General features: G+C 50.4%; 1 protein-coding gene across 1 annotated transcript; it reads right to left on the reverse strand.

Annotated features, from left to right (window-relative positions):
* Positions 1–4813: 4813 nt before the first annotated feature.
* On the reverse strand, positions 4814–16989 carry TMEM98 (transmembrane protein 98). The gene is made up of 7 exons (XM_059907613.1): positions 16685–16989; positions 14106–14286; positions 12832–12963; positions 11751–11784; positions 9658–9773; positions 6932–6991; positions 4814–5659 (listed from the first exon to the last, which is right to left on the reverse strand). The coding sequence occupies exons 2-7, from the start codon at positions 14234–14236 to the stop codon at positions 5452–5454; spliced, it is 681 nt and encodes a 226-aa protein (XP_059763596.1). The 5' UTR covers positions 14237–14286; positions 16685–16989; the 3' UTR covers positions 4814–5451.
* Between the last annotated feature and the right edge of the window lie 2123 nt (positions 16990–19112).

Consider the following 19112-nt stretch of genomic DNA (forward strand, 5'->3'; position numbering starts at 1 on the left):
TTATTTGATCTTGGATGAGAGAGGATTTTCTAAGCATAAAAGCAACGGAAGAAGTCACTAAGGGAAAGAAAATCAATACATTTGACAACACCAAATTTAAAATGTCTGGATGTCAGAAACCATTCTAAACAAAACTAAAAGGCAAATGACAAGGCTGGGGAAAGTCTATGCAATAAATATGACAAAGGGTTGTTATCCTTAATATATAAAGAGCTCATATAGATCGATAAGAAAAATATTAAAATCCCAGAAGAAAAATGGGAAAAGGACATGAATAAGTACAAAGAGCTAATAAACCCATAAAAAATCCTTCACTCCACCAGTAGTCAGGGAAACACAAATTAACACAATGCTAACGATGGTTCATCTATCAACTTCGGATAACATTAAAGGCAGATAAAAGTGAGGAGATAAAAAAAAAATTTAATAAAAAGTGTGGAGATCATTTGATTGTTTTCCAAGAAAAAGTAAGCACTTTTTCAACTTTCAATAGCTCCCTACCACCTAAAGAAAAAAGTCCAGGCTCTGGTCTTCACCTTCCTCTCCTGTTTCATCTCCCACCGCGCCCCCTCCCCCCGACACTTGCAGCAATAATTCCCCGAGCCCAGCATGGGATGCTGGCTACAAAGACTGCCCTTCTTCGATTCTCTGTCCTCCTCCACCTCCATCATCTACTATCCCACACAATCTTCTTCTCCCAGGTAACACCTACTCCTCCTTCACAATTCTTCTGAGACAGCATCACCTTCGGGAAACTCTCGCAACCTGGGGTTGGTGCCCCTGCTCCGTGCTCTCATTACACACACGTTCCCTTACCCAGCGCTTACTGAATTAGATTGAAAATGACTCTTGATGGGTTTCTTTCTACCTTAGAGTATATGCATCTCAAGAGAGGCATTATATTTTTATTTATTCCTGTATCCCAGGGTTTAATCCATGTAGATACTCCACAGATGACTCCTGAACTAATCAATCATGTAATAAATTCATTATTCCATGTTGCACCATAAATTTTTTTTCTTGCCACTATTCTGGTAAATGCATGTTTTACTTAAAAAGGATAAAATTAAGCCGTTTTGAATGGAGAGAGAATACCTCACCCATGCCCCAGCCCTCATTTTAGTGCCCATGTCCTATCATCTTGTGGGTTGTAACCGATTAGTGGGCCATGAAATTAATCTATGGGTCATGACCACCAATTTTTTTAATGAAAAACACTAGAACTAGAAGAGAAAAGAATAACTCTGGGATCTGCTGTTTCCTTCGTATTGTGGATTTCCCCACCCACTGAACCCAGGCAGGCAGGAGTGGTGGTAAAGAACACCAGGTGGGGAGTTGAAGTTCCTGCTCTCATTCTTTTTTTTTCTTTTTTTTTTTCTGGCCATGCTGCACAGCTTGTAGGATCTCAGTTCCCCAGCCAGGGACTGAACCCAGGTCCTGGCAGTGAAAGCGCTGAAACCTAACCACTAGACCACCAGGGAACTCCCCCTGCTCTCATTCTTAATAACACCACGAAAGTTACTGGTCTCTCTAGGCCTTGGTTTCCTTATCTGTAAAATGGGGATGATAAAATACAGATAGAATGAGACAGCAAGGAGGATCCAGTGACGCTGCAAATCCTCAAAACTGCTCATCAGCAGTTCTGATACAAAGACACTGTAACTACCTACCAGGATGAGATCCAGCACGACCTCACTACTACCCTGGCCCATTCTGTTCTAACGCCTAGCCTCCCTCTTCCTCCACCCTGCCTTTCTACCATGATTGAGTCATGAGCCTCTCAGACTCTGCAGAAAACACGTGCTCAGTGGCATCAGGCACATTTATGGGTCTTGACGTCTAACGTCATAGGGTATGAAGTAAATGACTCTTTCTAAATTGCAAATCTGACCAAATCACTCCCCAGTTAAACCTTTTCCAGGGTCCCCATTATGCTCAGGATAAAGCTTCAACTCCCTAATATAACCTCTAAGACCCTCCATGATCTGCCAACCTGTCCAACCCCACCCTCACAGCCCACCCTCCAGCCCTTCCCCATCACCTGCAGTTCTCAAATGAGTGTGCTCTCTTGGCCCTGGACCTTTCCCATGTGGTCCAGTCTGCCTGGAACACCTCGATAACACTCTGTCAACTCTCCACTCAGGCATCATCTCTTCCCAGGTTTCTTCCCTATCTCGACCCCGCCCCTTCCCTATCTCGACCCCGCCCCTTCCCTGTCCCGACCCCGCCCCTTCCCTGTCCCGTGCCCGCTCAGGGGCCCCCGGCTAGGCATCCCTCCCTCATTGCACTGGCCACAGTCATGTTTCAATCAACTGCTCACTTGTCTCTGCTTCTTAAGGCCAGGTATTGTGGCTTTGGTTCCATATCCCCAGCACCTAGCACTATGCTTCCGCCTAAGTAAACAGTACTTGTTTGTGGGAGAGAAGGGTGGAGGGAGGGAGAAGAAGAGAAGGGAGGGAGAGGAGGACAGAAGGAGGAGGAAATAGATGGAAATTCTTCATTTGACACTTTCCCAAAGTGTCCAAGGTCATAACGCAACTCAGGGGCTTTGAACTGTAAGTCATTTTCTAAAGATCAGGCTCATGTGGCCACACGGAGTAGAAAGGGTCTCTGAAGAGAAGGAACTCCTGGAATGTGGCGGTCAGGGTAAGCACCAGGGTAAGTCGGATGCCAGGAACACGTGTTCTGTCTGGGAGATTTCACAAGCTGGTGGAGACTCTGGGCTGCGCTCTGGAGGAATGCAAGCTTAGGCAGTCAACCCTGGGAACACTGATAAGAGGCCAAGAGCTTTGATTGCCTTCCTGTTGTGAACATACTTGGGGTGGGGCGGGCACGAGGTTGGGCCAGTGATTCCAGAATTTTGGCTATTTGGTTCCAGAGCTCATGAACAGAGCTTAGACAGAGCCATGGTAACTGGGGTGACACCATCTCAATCAGCTGCATCAGGGCACGGGGGACTTTGGAGAGAGAAGTATTAACATTGGCTAATCAGTACCAGGCACACAATTGGACATTTCACATACACTGCTTCATGCGATTGACATACCAACCCAATGAGGCAGTAGCCTTGATTTTACAGGTGAGAGAGCTAAGGACCAGAGAGGTTAAGAAACTTGTCCAAGCTCACACAGTCAATGACTGGGCCCAAATCTGAATCTAATTCTGTCTGACTTCAAAGACCTTGCTCTTTTCACCCTCAATTCCTATCCCTAATTCCTTCTTCATTCAGAATTTGAGTCCGATGCTCCTACGCCAGGGTAAGAGGGGGTGGGGGTCATGGAAGAAAATCATGCAAGAAAAGATCTATGACAATATACACAGACACTAGTGAACTAGGGACTCAGGATGTGTCCATCGTCTGGGAAACCATACCTGGCTGGATCCCCAGTGCTTGCCAACCAGTCCCTCCCAAATGAGGAGGCAAGTTCAACCAACTCCCAAAGGGGTAGAAGAGTCCCACCCCAAAGACAGTGCTTCCACCTCAACCATCAGTCACCAACACCAACCTGATCCAGAGACTTCTTATTTGTCCTGCACTGGAAACAAAAGAAAGGCTACACAGCAGTGGAATCAGAGATCCTGCAGCCTAGCAGACACTTCCAAGGTCTTCAGCCACCTCTTCTCACTACTAAAAGGGCAGCATCTCAGAGCTTGAGGAAGTAGGTGGGCCAGGACTTGCCAGGGTTCAGAGATGGGAGGTGGTGCTGGGAAACTTCTCCACCCCTAACCCCACACCTTGTGGATGGTATTTGAGAGATTAAGGGCTCTCTCTGGCTTAGGGCTCTGGTCCAGGTTAAAATGCAGGGACATTGACAACCATGGCAGCCACTGCAACCTTAGCATGGCGGTTTCCAGTCTGCTTATGAAAGCAGGTATTGAAAGGGAGGGGAAAAGACAAAAACAGGAGGACTCTGGATATCTATCGGTGGAGGCCACAGATAGAAAAGTCACAGTGACTCTGTGGACACTGCCCATTCACAGCTCACCAGCAGGACAGGAAAGTTACCTAGCACGTGTTCAGGGCTGATGGGAGTGGACAATCCAGTAAGGTGTCTCCCCTGTCCTCAGGAATCCCTCTATCCTTCCATGAGAGTTGAGCCCCAGCTTCCCTCTCCTGACTCCACCTCCCCAAGTGGGAATTGGTGTGCACTGTGCTGGAGAGAAGCATCTTGCTTTTCAGGAGAGAATGAAATTGGATGGATGACACATCTCAATGACAAACAAGGCCCCAATCTTGGACTTGGGAACATGGGTTCCTGGTTCTCTAGAATCAGGCTGAGGGATTTGCTGACTTGAATTAGGGCACAGAAAATGAAATGGGAACAGACATAGAGCTCCAAACATGCTTAACAGCATAGGATATGAACCAAGGCAGCCCCCAAGCCAGGGCCCTCTCCCAAGAGTGAGGTTGGCTCTGAGATCCTGGGCGGAAAAAAAGTATTTCAGGTGTTCCTATATGCTTGTGATGGAAATTATAGAACTTGGATGCAGTCTGGATTATACAGTTGTGATTCTGGGTCCCCCAAAGGTCTCAAGTCATAAAAATGCCCCTCATCTTTCAGCACTTGCCAAACAAGCAGATACCAAAAGAAAGGGGACCCATCTTTCATGGATGTCATTGGTAGTGTGGAAACAATACTTCATGGTGGTTATCTTCACCTCTGCCTGAACTCTGGAGGGTCTCTGAATATCTTATTTTGAGTCATACACACAAGGCATCCTTGGGATTCTTAGCCTCTCTCCTTCCACCCTCAGTCCTCAAATACGTCCCGCCACACACCGTGCATCAGAATTTGACTAAACAACCACACAATTGAGGGAAAGCTAAGTATACATTTACTCTCCACCTAGTGGTAGCTAGGTAAAATTGCAGGCATAATGATAAAAAGGGAATGATCAACTCTACGTTGCTCACCTTCAAACCCAAACCTGTAAAAAGAAGGAGGGACCCAGATGCCTCAGGGACCGGGAAGATAATACAAATAAATGAAACAGGCCAGGTGAGAGAGTACAAGTATTGTCAAGAGAGGCAACTCCTACGTAGTTCCAATTGATTGTCCTCTGTGGAAAATGCAGATCAGAGTTGCCTCAACTTCTGATTGTTCGAGAGAAACCAGACATTCTGATTTAATGTGAAACGTCCTGATTCTTAGATGGTGGCTGGATTTTCTTGAAAACACTAGGTGAGCTAAATAAAGCTTACAGTCCTCCAGTTTTCAAAGCTCTGCTGTACAGATGGTGACTGTCATCTCCCCTAACTGTGGGATTAGACTGCCACTCACCAGCCACCATTTGTAACTACAACAGAGGCATCGACTGCTTTACTACACACACACAGCTGGACTCCCCAGCTGTGTAGAACTAACTCTACAGGAAGAAGTAGAAGGCACAGCTGAGCCAGCCAGCCATGGCAGCAGGCTGGCCCTGTGACCAGCTGCGGGCTGGTAGGCGCTAAATGGCCGACTGCTCCTGCAGGAAGCCTTCAGGGCCTGGGAGACCTTTATCTGGCTCCGAAGCCAGGGCTGCTTCTCGAAGGACTTCCAAGTGCTCCTCGGCAGCTGACAACGACTGGTCAATCCAATCCAGGCCCCCGGTCAGGTGGCAGGCGTTCCTGGTCACCAGCACCAGATGACTGACAGACAGGAGCAGGGCAGTTGTCCTAGAAAAAACAACAGGATCAGGTTCCGAAGGATCTAAGGGACTTTGCCCCAAAGCCCAAAGGGATAGACTCTAGACTGGTGTTCCCCAAGCTGGAGTCCCTTCCTTAGGAGGTTGCTGAGTATGTAATTTAAAGAGGGTTCGAGGCTCAAAGAAAGTTGGGAACGCCTGGGTTAAACAAAGGTAACTGAAGCCCTTCTCAGATGATGCACGTGGTAAATCTCTAAGGGGAGAATGTAATACCCTGAGTCTCACTAACTTATTTAAGACTGGGAGCCCACTTTCTGCGACACATACATTAACATCTCCCAGAAGAGGGTTTTGTGGGACAATTTGGATCTAGTCAATTGGATAAGCACATCCCCAACTGCTGCCCCCTTGAAGACAGGATATTCATACCCCACCTTGGGCATCACTTAATGATTCTGAATCAATGAGGGCCAGGGCTGGTTTACCGCATCCTAAAAAATTTAATTGCAAACTAAATTGAGGAGGAGGCTTTTCAGTATTGAAAGATTCAGTGCAGAATATCTTCTATATAGTGAGTGTGCACGATGCATTTGGGAATGCATTGCAGATGACTAGCCCATGAACACAGCTGGGCAGTAATAGGAGTGGGGCGGAGAGACCAACTGAATTGCTGTGACCCACAGCCTGTCTGGCAATTATTACACAGTGGGCCTATGAAACAGTCATATAAATCTGAGAGACAAAGGAACATGTTTTTTTTTTAAGTGGGTTTATAACTCGTAGAGGAACATAACAATCTCAAAAGCCTAAGTACACTCTGCGTATTAGGGGAGGATCATGAGACAAGGGCTCCTGGGTACGTCCTGTGGAAGGTGAACACAGCTTTAGCTGACCTGTCACTTGCATTCTCATTTCCTGCCCACCACCCGTACCAGCGACCCACTGGGCGGCACTCACAGCTGAGGCATGTCTGCTTCCGGCGTCCAAAGAGCAGAGACAGCTAAGGGGGAAGTGGGAGGGAGGGAAGGTGCAGATAGGACTTGGCCTGGGTGGACGTTTAATCACAAAAATTCAAAATCTAAGACTGGCTCTTCCTCCTCTGGGGTTTCAGGAAGAGCCCTGGCCGCCAGCATCCAGCCAGGCTTCGTTCGCTGGTTGGCTGACCATTACCCAAAGCCCAGGCAGCCTTGGGAACCCACCAACACAGCTCTCTCCTCCACAACCTGAACAGCCGACCTCACAGACGTGATAACACAGGGAGCCTCCAGCATGAAAAGACACACGACCACTCCACCCCTCTCACCGGGCATCCAGGAGCTTCGGGTCCAACGGAGGGTACATTGACTTCACAACATCGTCCACTCTGAGGGGAGGCAAAAGGTTTTCAGTATTTCGCTTTTCTTATGGCCTTTTCTCCTTCCTTTCTTTCCTTATCCCTATGCTTCTCTTTTGATGTTCCAGACCCAGTCTTTAGGGACTTTAACTGCATTCTCAGACAGGGACTTAAACAGAAAGACTTAAGATTCAGTTTAGCGAATATTTCTTCTGGTTTTGTTTTAGCTCCAGTGATCTAAAAAGTACAAGTTCGCACATCTGGAATGATGTTCAAGATATACAACTACATTTGCTTCCCTGGTGGCGCAGTGGTTAAGAAACCGCCTGCCAATGCAGGGGACACGGGTTCGAGCCCTGGTCCGGAAAGATCCCACATGTCGCGGAGCAACTAAGCCCATGTGCCACAACTACTGAGCCTGCGTGCCACAGCTACTGAAGCCCACACACCTAGAGTGCATGCTCCGCAACAAGAGAAACCACTGCAATGAGAAGCCCTCGCACCACAATGAAGAGTAACCCCGGCTCGCCGCAACTAGAGAAATCCCGTGCACAGCAATGAAGATCCAATGCAGTCAAAAATAAATAAATAAATTTATTTAAAAAAAAAAAAAAGATATACTACTACATTAAAATAGCATATTGCCAAACAATATGTAAAGTTTGATTGATCTCATTTGCGGAAAAATGAATAAACAAAAGCTGTGAAATGCAGTGGGCAGGGGCAGTCTGGAGGAATACTCACCAGTCAACAGGGATTACCTCCAGGAATTAGGATGGGGTGGAATTAGGGGGTCCTTCACTTTTCAGATACTCTATTTCTGCAACGTTTTAACTTTTACAAGTGTTTATTACTTTTACATTTAATTTTTAAAAAATGGTTAAAGGTAGTTATATAGAACACTAAAAAAACCCTCCAAGTTTAATTTGGGTTCAAACTACTGCATTGGATTTCTTTTAGCACACGGTACAGTTCATGGTTAATTTTCTTTTAATCAAATTCTAGAAGGAGCTACTATTCATCCTCATTTACTTGGTTCAAGGTTTTCATCCAAATCCTTGCTCTTGGACCACCTGATAGTCAAGAAGCAAAAAATAACGATGTATTGTTTGATTCCCAAAGGCACTTGAAAACAGATGCCCTTGAAAGTCCTTGTCTCGGGACTGAGGGGCTGGTGCGGAAGTACAGAGGTGTGGTCACTCAGTGCCCATCTTAGCCGGCCCCTTTCTCTGCCCTGCAGCTGAAGCCACTCTTCTTGAAACTAACATGTTATCAACACACTATATGGAATAGATGGAGCAAGAAAAACAGTTGAGACAAAAAGCAGCCCGAAGGAGAAAGAAGTGTGAGGGCAAAAAGACAAAGCAAGGCCCCTGATTGATTTATGGCAGGGATCATTCTGGAAGCAATCCAAGGTGCTCTGTAGGACGGGCCAGTGAGCACCAGGTGAGGTCTGCCCTCTGAGCGATGCCACACCCTGGCTCTAGCACCATTGCTAATCCTGACCACCCAGGACTTCAATGGGACTCAGAAATCTCAATCTCTTTCCTCCTCCGAGCCCTCCTGGCGATGCTGCCTTGTAACCTGGGGTCACATGAATTCGTCTGGCCCCTGGGATGGCTCTCAGAAGTAACAAGAAGCATGAGGAAGGTCCAGCAGATATGAGCAATGCAGCCTCTACCAATCACGAGAGGCCAGAGGAAGGTCTGGTGCTTGCCCAGAGCCTGGGTCGGAGGGTCTTCAGGCCAAGGGCCGACCTAGGCTGATCCCACTCATGTAGCCACACCCACCCGGGGCAGCTCCAGAGAAAGCCAAGAACTCTTCTGGATCATCTCCTTCCCACGTTCTCAACTCACTGAACTCCCTAGACAGAGTTCAAGTGTACCAATTCTTTCATGTTCCCTCCAAGGGCTGGTTCCTCGTGATCTACCTGAGGCCACGGCAACGTGGAAAGCGAGGACCCCTGGAACTCCGAGGCTGATAAAGAAAACATCCTGAACTCGAAAAACTCCCAACTCAGGCACATCCACATGCCAGCCACCAGATGGCAGCACCAACTTAGTACCACCCTTCCCTCTAAGAGAAGGGCTTTATTTTCTTCACAAGATCGAGCCCAAATGAGGGGGTGGAGCTGTTGACTACAATCCTGCTCCTTGCCTCCCACATGGTATTCTGCAGACAACCTGGAATTTGGGAGATCTGAATGATGTCTTCACCTCCCACCCGGTCCCGGAGGCTGCTGGCTGGGCCCTGGATGGGGCCGGGGGTGACAGCACAGAGACAGGGAGCTGGTCTACAGTACAGACGCCAGCCACGAGGTCACTGCACACAGGGCTGTGGGCACCAGTGGGAAATGTGCTTGCTGGCCCGGAGCCCAGGAAGAAGGTGTGGCAAAAGGAAGGAAAGCAGCCCTGGCTGGCACGGGACCCAGGAAGAAGGAGCCACTCAGCACTAGTCATATGCTGGCATTTCCCAAAAAGCCTACAGGAGGGGGCACTCTGGAGGGGAGGGGAGCCGTTTGACACCACCTTAGCCTGAAAGCCTCCCAGCGTCTACACCCTCCTGGGTGCTCTGGGAATCTGTAGGACATAAACCACTCAAGTTGCCCCTGGAGTGTCTCAGGAGAGCCTGGTCTTTCCCCCATCCCAGCTGCCGGCCCCTCCCCTCCCCCTCCCCCAGGAGTATGGGGACCTCACCTGGGGCTGATCCGCTTGGCCACCACGATGATGTCACTGACACTGGCTGAGGTCTTCATCTTGGCCCCTGAGCCCATTGTCATGGCAACAAGTTTTTCCGTCAGAGTGTGACAAATCTACCGCAGCAGGGAGGAGAGAGGTGATGAGGAGGGACCCAGCCCCCCCGAGGGCTTCTGCCAACCCCACAAAGCCAAACACGCCCCCCATCTCACAGCTGGGTCCCCTAACCTAACGGACAGATTGAAGTGAAAAGTACACAGAGATGAGAGGAAATGGGATGGAAGAGGCAAACCCGAGGACACGGCCGGGTGAGGAGAGAGGGGTGGGAACCTCAGATCAGGGTCAGGGTTTCGGCTTAGAGAAGTCTGAGCCGAAATAATCTGTCTAAGAAAAATCATGTGCTCTAATTTCACCTTCTCACTTAAGGGCAAAAACCTATTTTCTGTCTCGATTCCTTCACCTCCTAGCTTCGTCTTCCAAAATGATAAAGATCTCCACGGGCACCCTCAGAACTATGGCCGGACAAAGGGCAACTTTTCCCTTTAAGCACATCCTCCAAAAGTGGAACTTATTTCAACACTTTTCTAGGGTAGCATTTTCACATGTTTGTCAAGATGATGATAAAAGGGCCTTGGAAAAAAAAGCAGGAAATCAGCAAGACTAGGACACGTGGCCTTTTTCATCATCCACCAACAATGCTGGCCGCCCCCAAAGCTTTGCTCCTCACTTTCACACCTCCCCGATGTCAGAACCTGGATGTGCTTCAGGCCCTGGCAAAGAAGTTCCATCACTTGCCTTATACTTGGGGCTGGAAAAGAGAGGCAGAAAGAAGCCCAACAGCCCACCGAGGAGAGAGCCCAGGCCCTTCCCTCGAGGCCCCATCACAGGGATTCAAGGGCATGTGGCCAAGCAAAAGGGCCTCAGGATCCCAAGAGGAAGATGAGAGGCTCTCCTTTGATCTAAGGCTCTCAGGATGGACCACTGAGTCCAATCCAATAAGACACCTTCTGGCTGATTTAACCCACACCTCAGCTGTCATTCATTCCCCCTCCTCCAATAGGCAAGGGCAGGGGACAAAACCCAGAGCCAGGACACATCCTGGTTGGGAGAAGGGGGATGTAATATGGTGTCATTGCTCTAGACATTAGACCCTTGTATCTCCATCTATAACCACATCTATACCCCAACAGCTTCTTGGAATTCAATAATAAGCCTGGACTCTGGGACAACAATGTCCCACCAGGCACTTCTTTGTCCCCCAAGAGAACAGCTGAAGAAGAGGTGGGATGAAAGACTTTTTAATATTTTGTACTGAATGACACTTAAAGCTGTCTTTTTTGAAATCTTGAATAATTGCTAGACAGAGAGAGAAATGTGTGGTTCGCCAGGTTACTGAAATGAACGATATTTGCCATTGGCCAAACATTTCAATATTATTATTATCCTATTAAGTAGGAGAGCGTGAGGCAAGAATTGAAAGCCAAATGCCGAAACTATAAAAATTAACCCAAACTATAAAAATTTCCCCAAATGCAAATTGGATGCAACTCTCCACCCTGTCCTGGAGGCTGCAGGCATTAGAAGAAAAAAGTCTGCCTTCAGGTTGAAGTACTCACGGTTTGGCTTTTTTTTTTAACACTGATTGTCCCGTTTGGCTGACTACCGTCACAGTCAAAGAGGGCTGGTGAGGAACTTCCTAGTAACTGCAGAAGCCCCAATACAGAACTCAACTTGCTGTCGAGGGCTGAGCTCTCTGTTCATGAAAGAAAGTGCCCAGGAGAAGCTGAGAAGCCCCGTCTCCCCCTAAACATGGTCTCTATTCTGCACACAGCTTTCTCCATGGTCAGTGAAAATGGGGTTAGCGACTGCCTGTATGAGGACCATGTGGAAAGGGCCTTGAGAATTCTAAAGCAGAGCAGACCATCCAGGGGGAGCAGAAGTGAACAGTAGAAACTCCAACCGTCAGGCATGTTACAAAAGGCCTCCTGCACAGGTCAGCGCTCTTCCCAAAGTTCCTTCCCCTCGGACAGTCTGCAGACATGGATGCTTTGGTGGCCACCCCTTATTCTCCTGGGGAAATCGCAGAGTATTACCTTCAAGATGGCAATGCAGTGGGACATGAGACCCCTGGGGAGACAAGAAGCATTTGTCAGTGCTCCTCCTGAGAGGCCCACCTCCCTCCAGCGACCACCTCCGTGCCTCATCCAGCTCTGACCAGTGGGCACAGCTGGACACCACCTGAGAACAGGGGTGCCTCAGCGATAAAACGAACAAGCCCAGGAGCTAAACCAGGAGGCACCTTCTGTCCCGTCTTTCCCTTTCCTCTCCCGCACCCAACCATGCTGTTTTAGAGCTCTGAGCTTCTGAGACTGTTTCCTCCACCCAGGGAATCCTTCCCGGTATCCTCAGCCTGGGCGGTCCAGTGGTTAAGACTCCGCACTTCCACTGCAGGGGACACGAGTTCGATCCCTGGTGGGGGAAGTTCCGCACGCCGCACGGTGTGGCCAGAAAAAGACGCAGGACAAAAGGCACCCACTCTGGGAAAGCCTTCACGAAATCCAGCCCCACCTCTGGCCAGGCAGCTCTAGACGCCACCTCCTCCGCGTGTCCGCTGCACCGCGCACAGAGACCCCCCTCCATCATTTCTGAAATATTGTATTTTAGTAGAATTCTGCCTCCACCACCAGTTCCATAGCTGCAGCACCTGGCCCAGAGCCTGCACATCACACCTGTAAACATCTGCCCAGTGAATGAACGGCTGAGTGACAGGAAAGGGAGCGGCACACTCTTCTCAAGCTACAGCATCTCCTGGTGGGTGGAGGGATCTCCGAGGGACACCGGAGACAAAGGCAGCATCCCTGGAGCCTGAGGGTCAAATTCACAGGCGCCCCAAGAATAACCCAAGCACATCAGGGTGACTTTAGAACAACTCTGCCACACATCTATGGGCCTCAGTGTTCAGGTCTACAAAATGGGGAGAGCAAGGACAAACACCGTGGTGTCATATTCTAAGTTCCCTCCACAGTGAAGGCAGGGGAAAGAAAAGCAAGTGGCACAGCACTCCTGGGTGCTTAGTCGAGGGCTCTGGAAAAGGAGGCCACGCAAGGGCACCCAGGAGCCTGGGTCATCATCCCCAGGCGGCTGCAGGAGAGCAAATGGTCCCCAAGGCCTTACGAGGCATCTTCAATCCAGTCTTCATTCTCCAGAATGGCCTCGATGTGGGGGTTGGTGATGACGACATCATCCAGTTCTAGCTCCGAGGGCTCAGACTGGGTCTCCATGGCGCCGATGAGGTCCACAATGGGCCTGGAAGGAAAGCCCAGCTAAGTGGTTTCAAGATGGGCGACTGCTGCTGACTCTCTCCTCATCGAGGTCCACATATCCGCCCAAGAGGATAAAGGGAGTAAGTTAAAGCAGGGACTTGTTCTGGAGCCAAACCTGAGGCTAGTGGGACTGCACTGTGGGCAGGGCACATGGCTAGACAGTGAGTCAAGGAAGTAGGGGCACGAAAACACAAGAAAAGTGACACAGAACAAGATGCGCCACCAAGAGAAAGGCAGGGCTACAACCACAAGAATTACAAAGATGTACTAGACAGGGCTGCTCCCTTGGGACAAAATAATATCCGTTTGTAACTTATTTGCCCTCCACACCTACCTTTCATGGAGACGCTAAAGTTCCTAATACTCAAACTGACCTGTACTTGTTCTGCAGAATCAACTCCTGGGAGCGACCTTGGTCCACCGGCACGAGCCCATCCCCTCCTAGTTATACTAGAGAAGCGGGAGAAGTAAAAATACCTCCTACTTTACAACAGGGCTCTTGAAAACATGAGACGCCACAGCAGAGCTTTCCTGGGTCATACAAATGGTCATTTACTAATTATTAACCACTCAACAGAGATGCTGATAGGATTCAGATAGAGGGGTAAGAGAAACTAAGGGTTTAGTGGCCAGGGTCCCTTGGGATCTATCAATTAAAATATCCCTAAACTGAAAACGGGATCTTGCTTACAAAGTATGTTTCACATGAAGAGCATCATGAAAAAATCCGAGCAGAGAGAGAGGCGATCCTATGCTGGGGTTTCGTAGCCCCAAGTGTCTGTTGCTTAGATGTGTGGCTGGAATGTGGGCACTGGATTTCTGTTCCTATGAGTTTGTCTGGAAAGGGATTTGGCCTGTCCAAATGCTAAGTGAGGTGGCCAAGTTTGGGATAGATTTGTGCTAGGTGAACATGTTCAGAGACAGAGTCCGACATGGCTCAGGATGTTGGGGGAGCTTAAGGAGCATTATTAAGCTCTGAGGTCTTTATAGGGAAGGACGGCCTTTGGGTACCATTTTAGAGATAAAAAGCTGAATGACAGTTGCCCAGCACCAAACTTCTTTTTCTTTTGTCGGGGCCCCAGGGCACAGCCCCTCTCTCCTCCTTCCCCTCCCTGGGCCACTCACTTGGAATCATAGCGCTGCAGGAGATCTCGAGGCCGGCAGTAGCGCTGCCTGCAAACCACCACCAAGGCTGCAAACGAGGCCAGAAAGATGGTGGCCAGCACACCTATGGCAACAATCACCACGGTCTCCATGCTTCCAGGTGGCTCCCTCAGTCCCGGTCAATCCCCCGCATGGGCTGAAGCTGGAAAGACACAAGGGCAGAGCAGCCTGGTAAAGAAGCAACGAAAAGTAGTGTGGTGGTGGGGGTCTTCCCTGCTGGCAGGTTGATGGGGAGGGCAGCTAGGTTCCCCGAAGTCACCTGTAGAGACCTGAGGGCCTGAACAGAATCAAGACCCATTTTATTTTATATTTTATTTCTTTTTATAATTTTTTTTTAAAATTTATTTATTTATGGCTGTGCTGGGTCTTCGTTTCTGTGTGAGGGCTTTCTCTAGTTGTGGCAAGCGGGGGCCACTCTTCATCGCGGTGCGTGGGCCTCTCACTATCGCGGCCTCTCTTGTTGCGGAGCACAAGCTCCAGACACGCAGGCTCAGCAATTGTGGCTCACGGGCCTACTTGCTCCGCGGCATGTGGGATCTTCCCAGACCAGGGCTCGAACCCGTGTCCCCTGCACTAGCAGGCAGATTCTCAACCACTGCGCCACCAGGGAAGCCCCAAGACCCATTTTAGGTCATGCCCCAAATTTGATCTTTTCCTTCACTAAAAGCGTTTGCTCCCCAATTAAACGGGGATGGCCTTTTCAATCTGGGACAAAAGGAAACATTTTCACTAGCACTGTTGTTTTCACATCTGCACCAGGCGCATGAAAGAACACCCACCTAAGAAGAAGGGTGGGACTGTAGTCCCTGAGGGTCTACTCTGTGCCAGGCACTTGGTATGTGTTCACTCTTCTAACGATCCTATGAGGTAGGTATCAGTATCCCCATTTTACAGTTGAGAAAACTGAGGCCCAGAGAGGTTAAGTAATTTGTCCAAGTTTACGTAGTCAGGAAGCAGAAAGCCATCCACTCAAACTGAGATGGACGGTCACCTCCCTTGTCCTTTCTAAGGAGGAAAGAGGATTCTAAAAATTCTGGGGAAAGTTTCGATTGTGAGTTTCAGCATTGGAAACTTACAACTGGTATTAAAGTGTTCGTTGCCTATTCACTGCCTGTTTTCATTTAGGTCGTTCTTTCACACCTATCTTAAACTCATAGGCTGGAGGAACAATGGCATCTCAGGGAAGCATGTATTCACAATGTTATTTCATTGCAGGTCTCCTACTTGTGTCCTTTTGAGCAAGTCTTCTCCCCTCTCTGGGCTTTAATTTCTCCACCTGCAAAAAAGGGTGCTTTGACCTAGAATTCTCTCTGACTCCAGAACAGTACATCTTCTCTGTTTGGATTTAATGCTATGTTCTATGTCTTGGAGGGTCCAAATGCTCCTGATCATCATTCAATAAGTATGTATTGTTCATTTACTATGAACCAAGCACTGGACTGGATTCTGGAGATTGGAGATAAATAAGACATGGGCCCCAAAACCTGGGGAGCTGGGGGTAGAGGCAGACAGGCAGACAAACCATTTCAACTCCGTGTGCCTGTGTCACATGCAGAAGTACACAGAAAACAGAGTGCCAGTGCTTACATGACACTCTCTAGGAAAGCTTTCCTCCCAGGGCAGGTGATGCCTGAGCTGGGTTTTGAAGGTGAGTAGGAGTTTTCCAGGGGGACTTCACTGGCTCAAAGTGCCAAGGAAGCCTTCTCAGAGGACTCACAGAGCTGCTCTCCCACGTGATGCTCACCTGCCCACAAGGGTAAGAAGGTTGGGATCTACCTTTTTCATCTCTGCATCTCTGTGTTTGTGGTGGGAGGGGTCCTGCGTCAGTTTCTCTAGGTGTGTTTCTCTATACTATCCCTCCTAAAGGACTACCTCCTTTAGCCCTTTGTCCTTTCTCCTCCTCTCACTTCTCACTCTCTTCATTTTTCCCTGTCTCAGCTTTCCTCTCCACCCCTCCTTCTCTTTTCCGCCTCCCCTCGTCTCTTGCTTTCTCGGTGTTTCCCTTTCCCTTCCCCTCCCCCTGCCCCAGGTCTCCAAGACCACCCGCTTTGTTTCCTGTCTTCCTGTGCGTTTCGGGTGAGTTTCCCTCAGTGTGTAGGAGCTTTTCTGTGAGTTGTTGCCGTCTCCCTCCGTGATCGGTCTGTACGAGTGTTTCTTCGTGTGTTTTCTTTTTTCTTTGTGTATTCTCCTCTGTGTGTTTCAGGATGAGTTTTTCTGTTTCCCTCTAGCGGGTTCTAAATCCACAAGGATAAAACGGACCCAAGACTCCCCTCCTTCCCCCTGCGCGGCCACCCAGAACACCCACGCCACACGCGGGACCTAGGGAGGGACCCCCACGCGCCCCGGCGCGCGCCACGCGGGGCTCGATGGCTCCGGGGCGCGCAGCTCCGCCTCTCCCCCCCTCGCGGGCGCCGGGCTCCCCTCCCCCTCCTCTCCCGCACCCCCCGCCCGCCCCGCGCACCCGGCTCCAAAGGGGCTGCCGGGGGGCGGCCCGCGGGGAGCCCCGGTCCCCAGCTCCGCGGCGCGCCGGGCTCACCCACCTGAGGCTGCGGCTCCGGGACGCAGGCGGGGCGCTCCCGCGGCCGGGCCCCCCGCGATGGCAAAGTCCGGGCGCGGGACTGGCGGCCGCCTGCGAGCGGGGCATGCCGGGAAGGCACCGAGATAAGTCCCGGCGGCCAAACCCCCGGAGGTGGTGCGGGCGGGGGAGCCGCCGGCCGAGCATCCAAATCCCCCGCTACCAGGCGCCGCCGTCACCGCCAGGCCCCCGGGGCCGGCCGGGGGTTGGGGCCGCGGAAGGCCCGGGCAGCTGCGAGGCTGTGGCTCAGCGACCCGACAGGCGGTTCCCGCGCCCCCGCGGAGGCCGGGCCGTGGGGGGGGGGGGAGGGGAAGGGGGGGAGGTAGGGGGAGGGGGACGCGGAGGGTCTGGCCGTCCGGTGGGGGTGGGGAGCGCCAGGCGTCTCCACAGTGTGGCTGGGCCGGGAGCGAGTCGGCTCTGCTCCCCGCTGTCTGGTTTAAATCCTGGCTCTGCCACTCACTAGCTTGTGGGCAACTTATTTCACTCCTCGGTACCTTGGTTTCTTCCTCTGTGAAAGGGACTACGACTTGTAAGCATCCTGATGGGCCCAGGGTCAGTGGTAATCAGTGAGCCACGCTGGGCAGGGACAAGCAGGCCCACCCCTACCAACTGCCTGGCCAGGGGCAAGAGTACGAATGCAGGACCCTGGTTGGCAGTCCTGCCCCTTCCGTTCAAATCCTACTCCATCCCATACCAAAGGGGGACTCACAGTGCGTTCATAGGGACACAGCCTCCACCCTGCAATGAGCCATCCCTCAGGCCTGAAGATGCCCACGACAGGCGGTGCCGGCTGCCTTGGAAGGATGGAGGTCCACGCAGCCCCTGGAAGCAGGCTGGGGGCCGTCTGAGCAGGGATTTCCAGAGTCCAGAGTACCAGGAGCATGGTCTAGAAGGATCATGGGCATTCTCCCTTGGCTCTTGAACTCCTAGCCCTGTGAGGAAGAGACAGGACCAGGGCAGGACCAACTAAAGCCTGGGGCCCAGTTAACCAGTCTCAGGTCAGTACTGGTCATAAGTACCGAAGGATGCAGACCAGGTCCCGGGCACTTAATGCAGGCTCTGCAATCTTGTAGCCCCTAGGCCACATCCAGCCCACAGAGGTATTGCTTTGGCTTACAGTTTTTAAAAACTCAAATTAGTTGCCAACATTTTAAAAAATCAGGAATTTTACTTATACCTCTAGATTTCTAGCTTCTCTGGAAAATGCATAAGCTCTCTCAAAATGCAGCCCATATTCCATTGGGTGCAACAGTCAGTAAGAGAAGGGTGGCTGAACTTCCAGGCCTGTTCTCCTGGCCTACCCCCTTTCCTGCTGGGTGCAACATACACCGTATGCACATACCCTCACACTTCTCGTTCTTTTAAGGGCCTGGCCCTGTGGGAGCTGAGGTTACGCACCATTGGCACTCAGGGATGAGAAGGTTGAGGAATGATTTTATTACCCTCCAAAGGGCTTTCATGGAGAAGTTACAATCCGTGTAAGGAAAATGGGCTGACAGCAAAGCAACAAACATCAGAATGGGTGACTGGGGACAATGTCTCCATGTCTTGGGGATACTATGAGAAGAATGGAGTGCTATTTTTGTCTAGGGTGGTTTAGACACTTGTGACTCTGTGGGAGAGATATAAAAGAAAGCCTTAACCTTGGCAGGGGGGTTGTAAGTGGAAAAGACTTACCAACACAAACAGAACCAACCAAACGGAAAAAAAATAATCTCAGCTGCTGCCTGGAGCTGACGGTGCAAATGCCCCAATTAACCACCCACTACCCAGCTGTAGGGAAGACAGGGTGGCACTAAGGTTGAGCCAGTGCCTTTCCTAGTCAGCTGTGTCCCATCATTCTAGCAACTCCTGCCATCCCAATGCCCCTTGAAGTCCCCCCAGATTGATCTGAAAAGACCTTGTGAGTACTCAGTGTTCTTACTTGCAAGCAATAGAAATTGGTTGCTTGTCCCACGTGGAAAGGGATCTTGTTGAAAGCACCTGGGGTGTTCACAGAATCAGCGGGAGACTGAAGACCTGGATTAGGACATGGGCAGGCACCACAGGGGCTCCAAGGGCTGGGTGCCACTGCCCTGAAATGATTGTGACCCTCCCTTCGGCTTTACCTTCATTCCGGATTCAGAGTCCTGGGTAGGACCTCGCCCTGTCGGCTTGCACTGTAGGAGACGAGGCACAGGCAGTATCCTGCCTTGCAATATCTCTGCATGTGAGGGAGGTGCCCCCAACAAAAGATAAGAGGGAGGGTTGCCAGGCTGCTGCCCCCAATTCCAATACTCCTCAATACGGCCTCTCCCCACTTAATCTGAACATCAAATGGTGTAGCAAGAGTTCCCAAATCAAGGACTGAACTCGATGGGTAGCAAGGAGAAGCCAGCAGGTGGGCAGTGGTG

Source organism: Balaenoptera ricei, chromosome 20 (genome assembly GCF_028023285.1).
Source record: "Balaenoptera ricei isolate mBalRic1 chromosome 20, mBalRic1.hap2, whole genome shotgun sequence".
In the NCBI taxonomy this organism is placed as follows: Eukaryota; Metazoa; Chordata; class Mammalia; order Artiodactyla; family Balaenopteridae; genus Balaenoptera; species Balaenoptera ricei.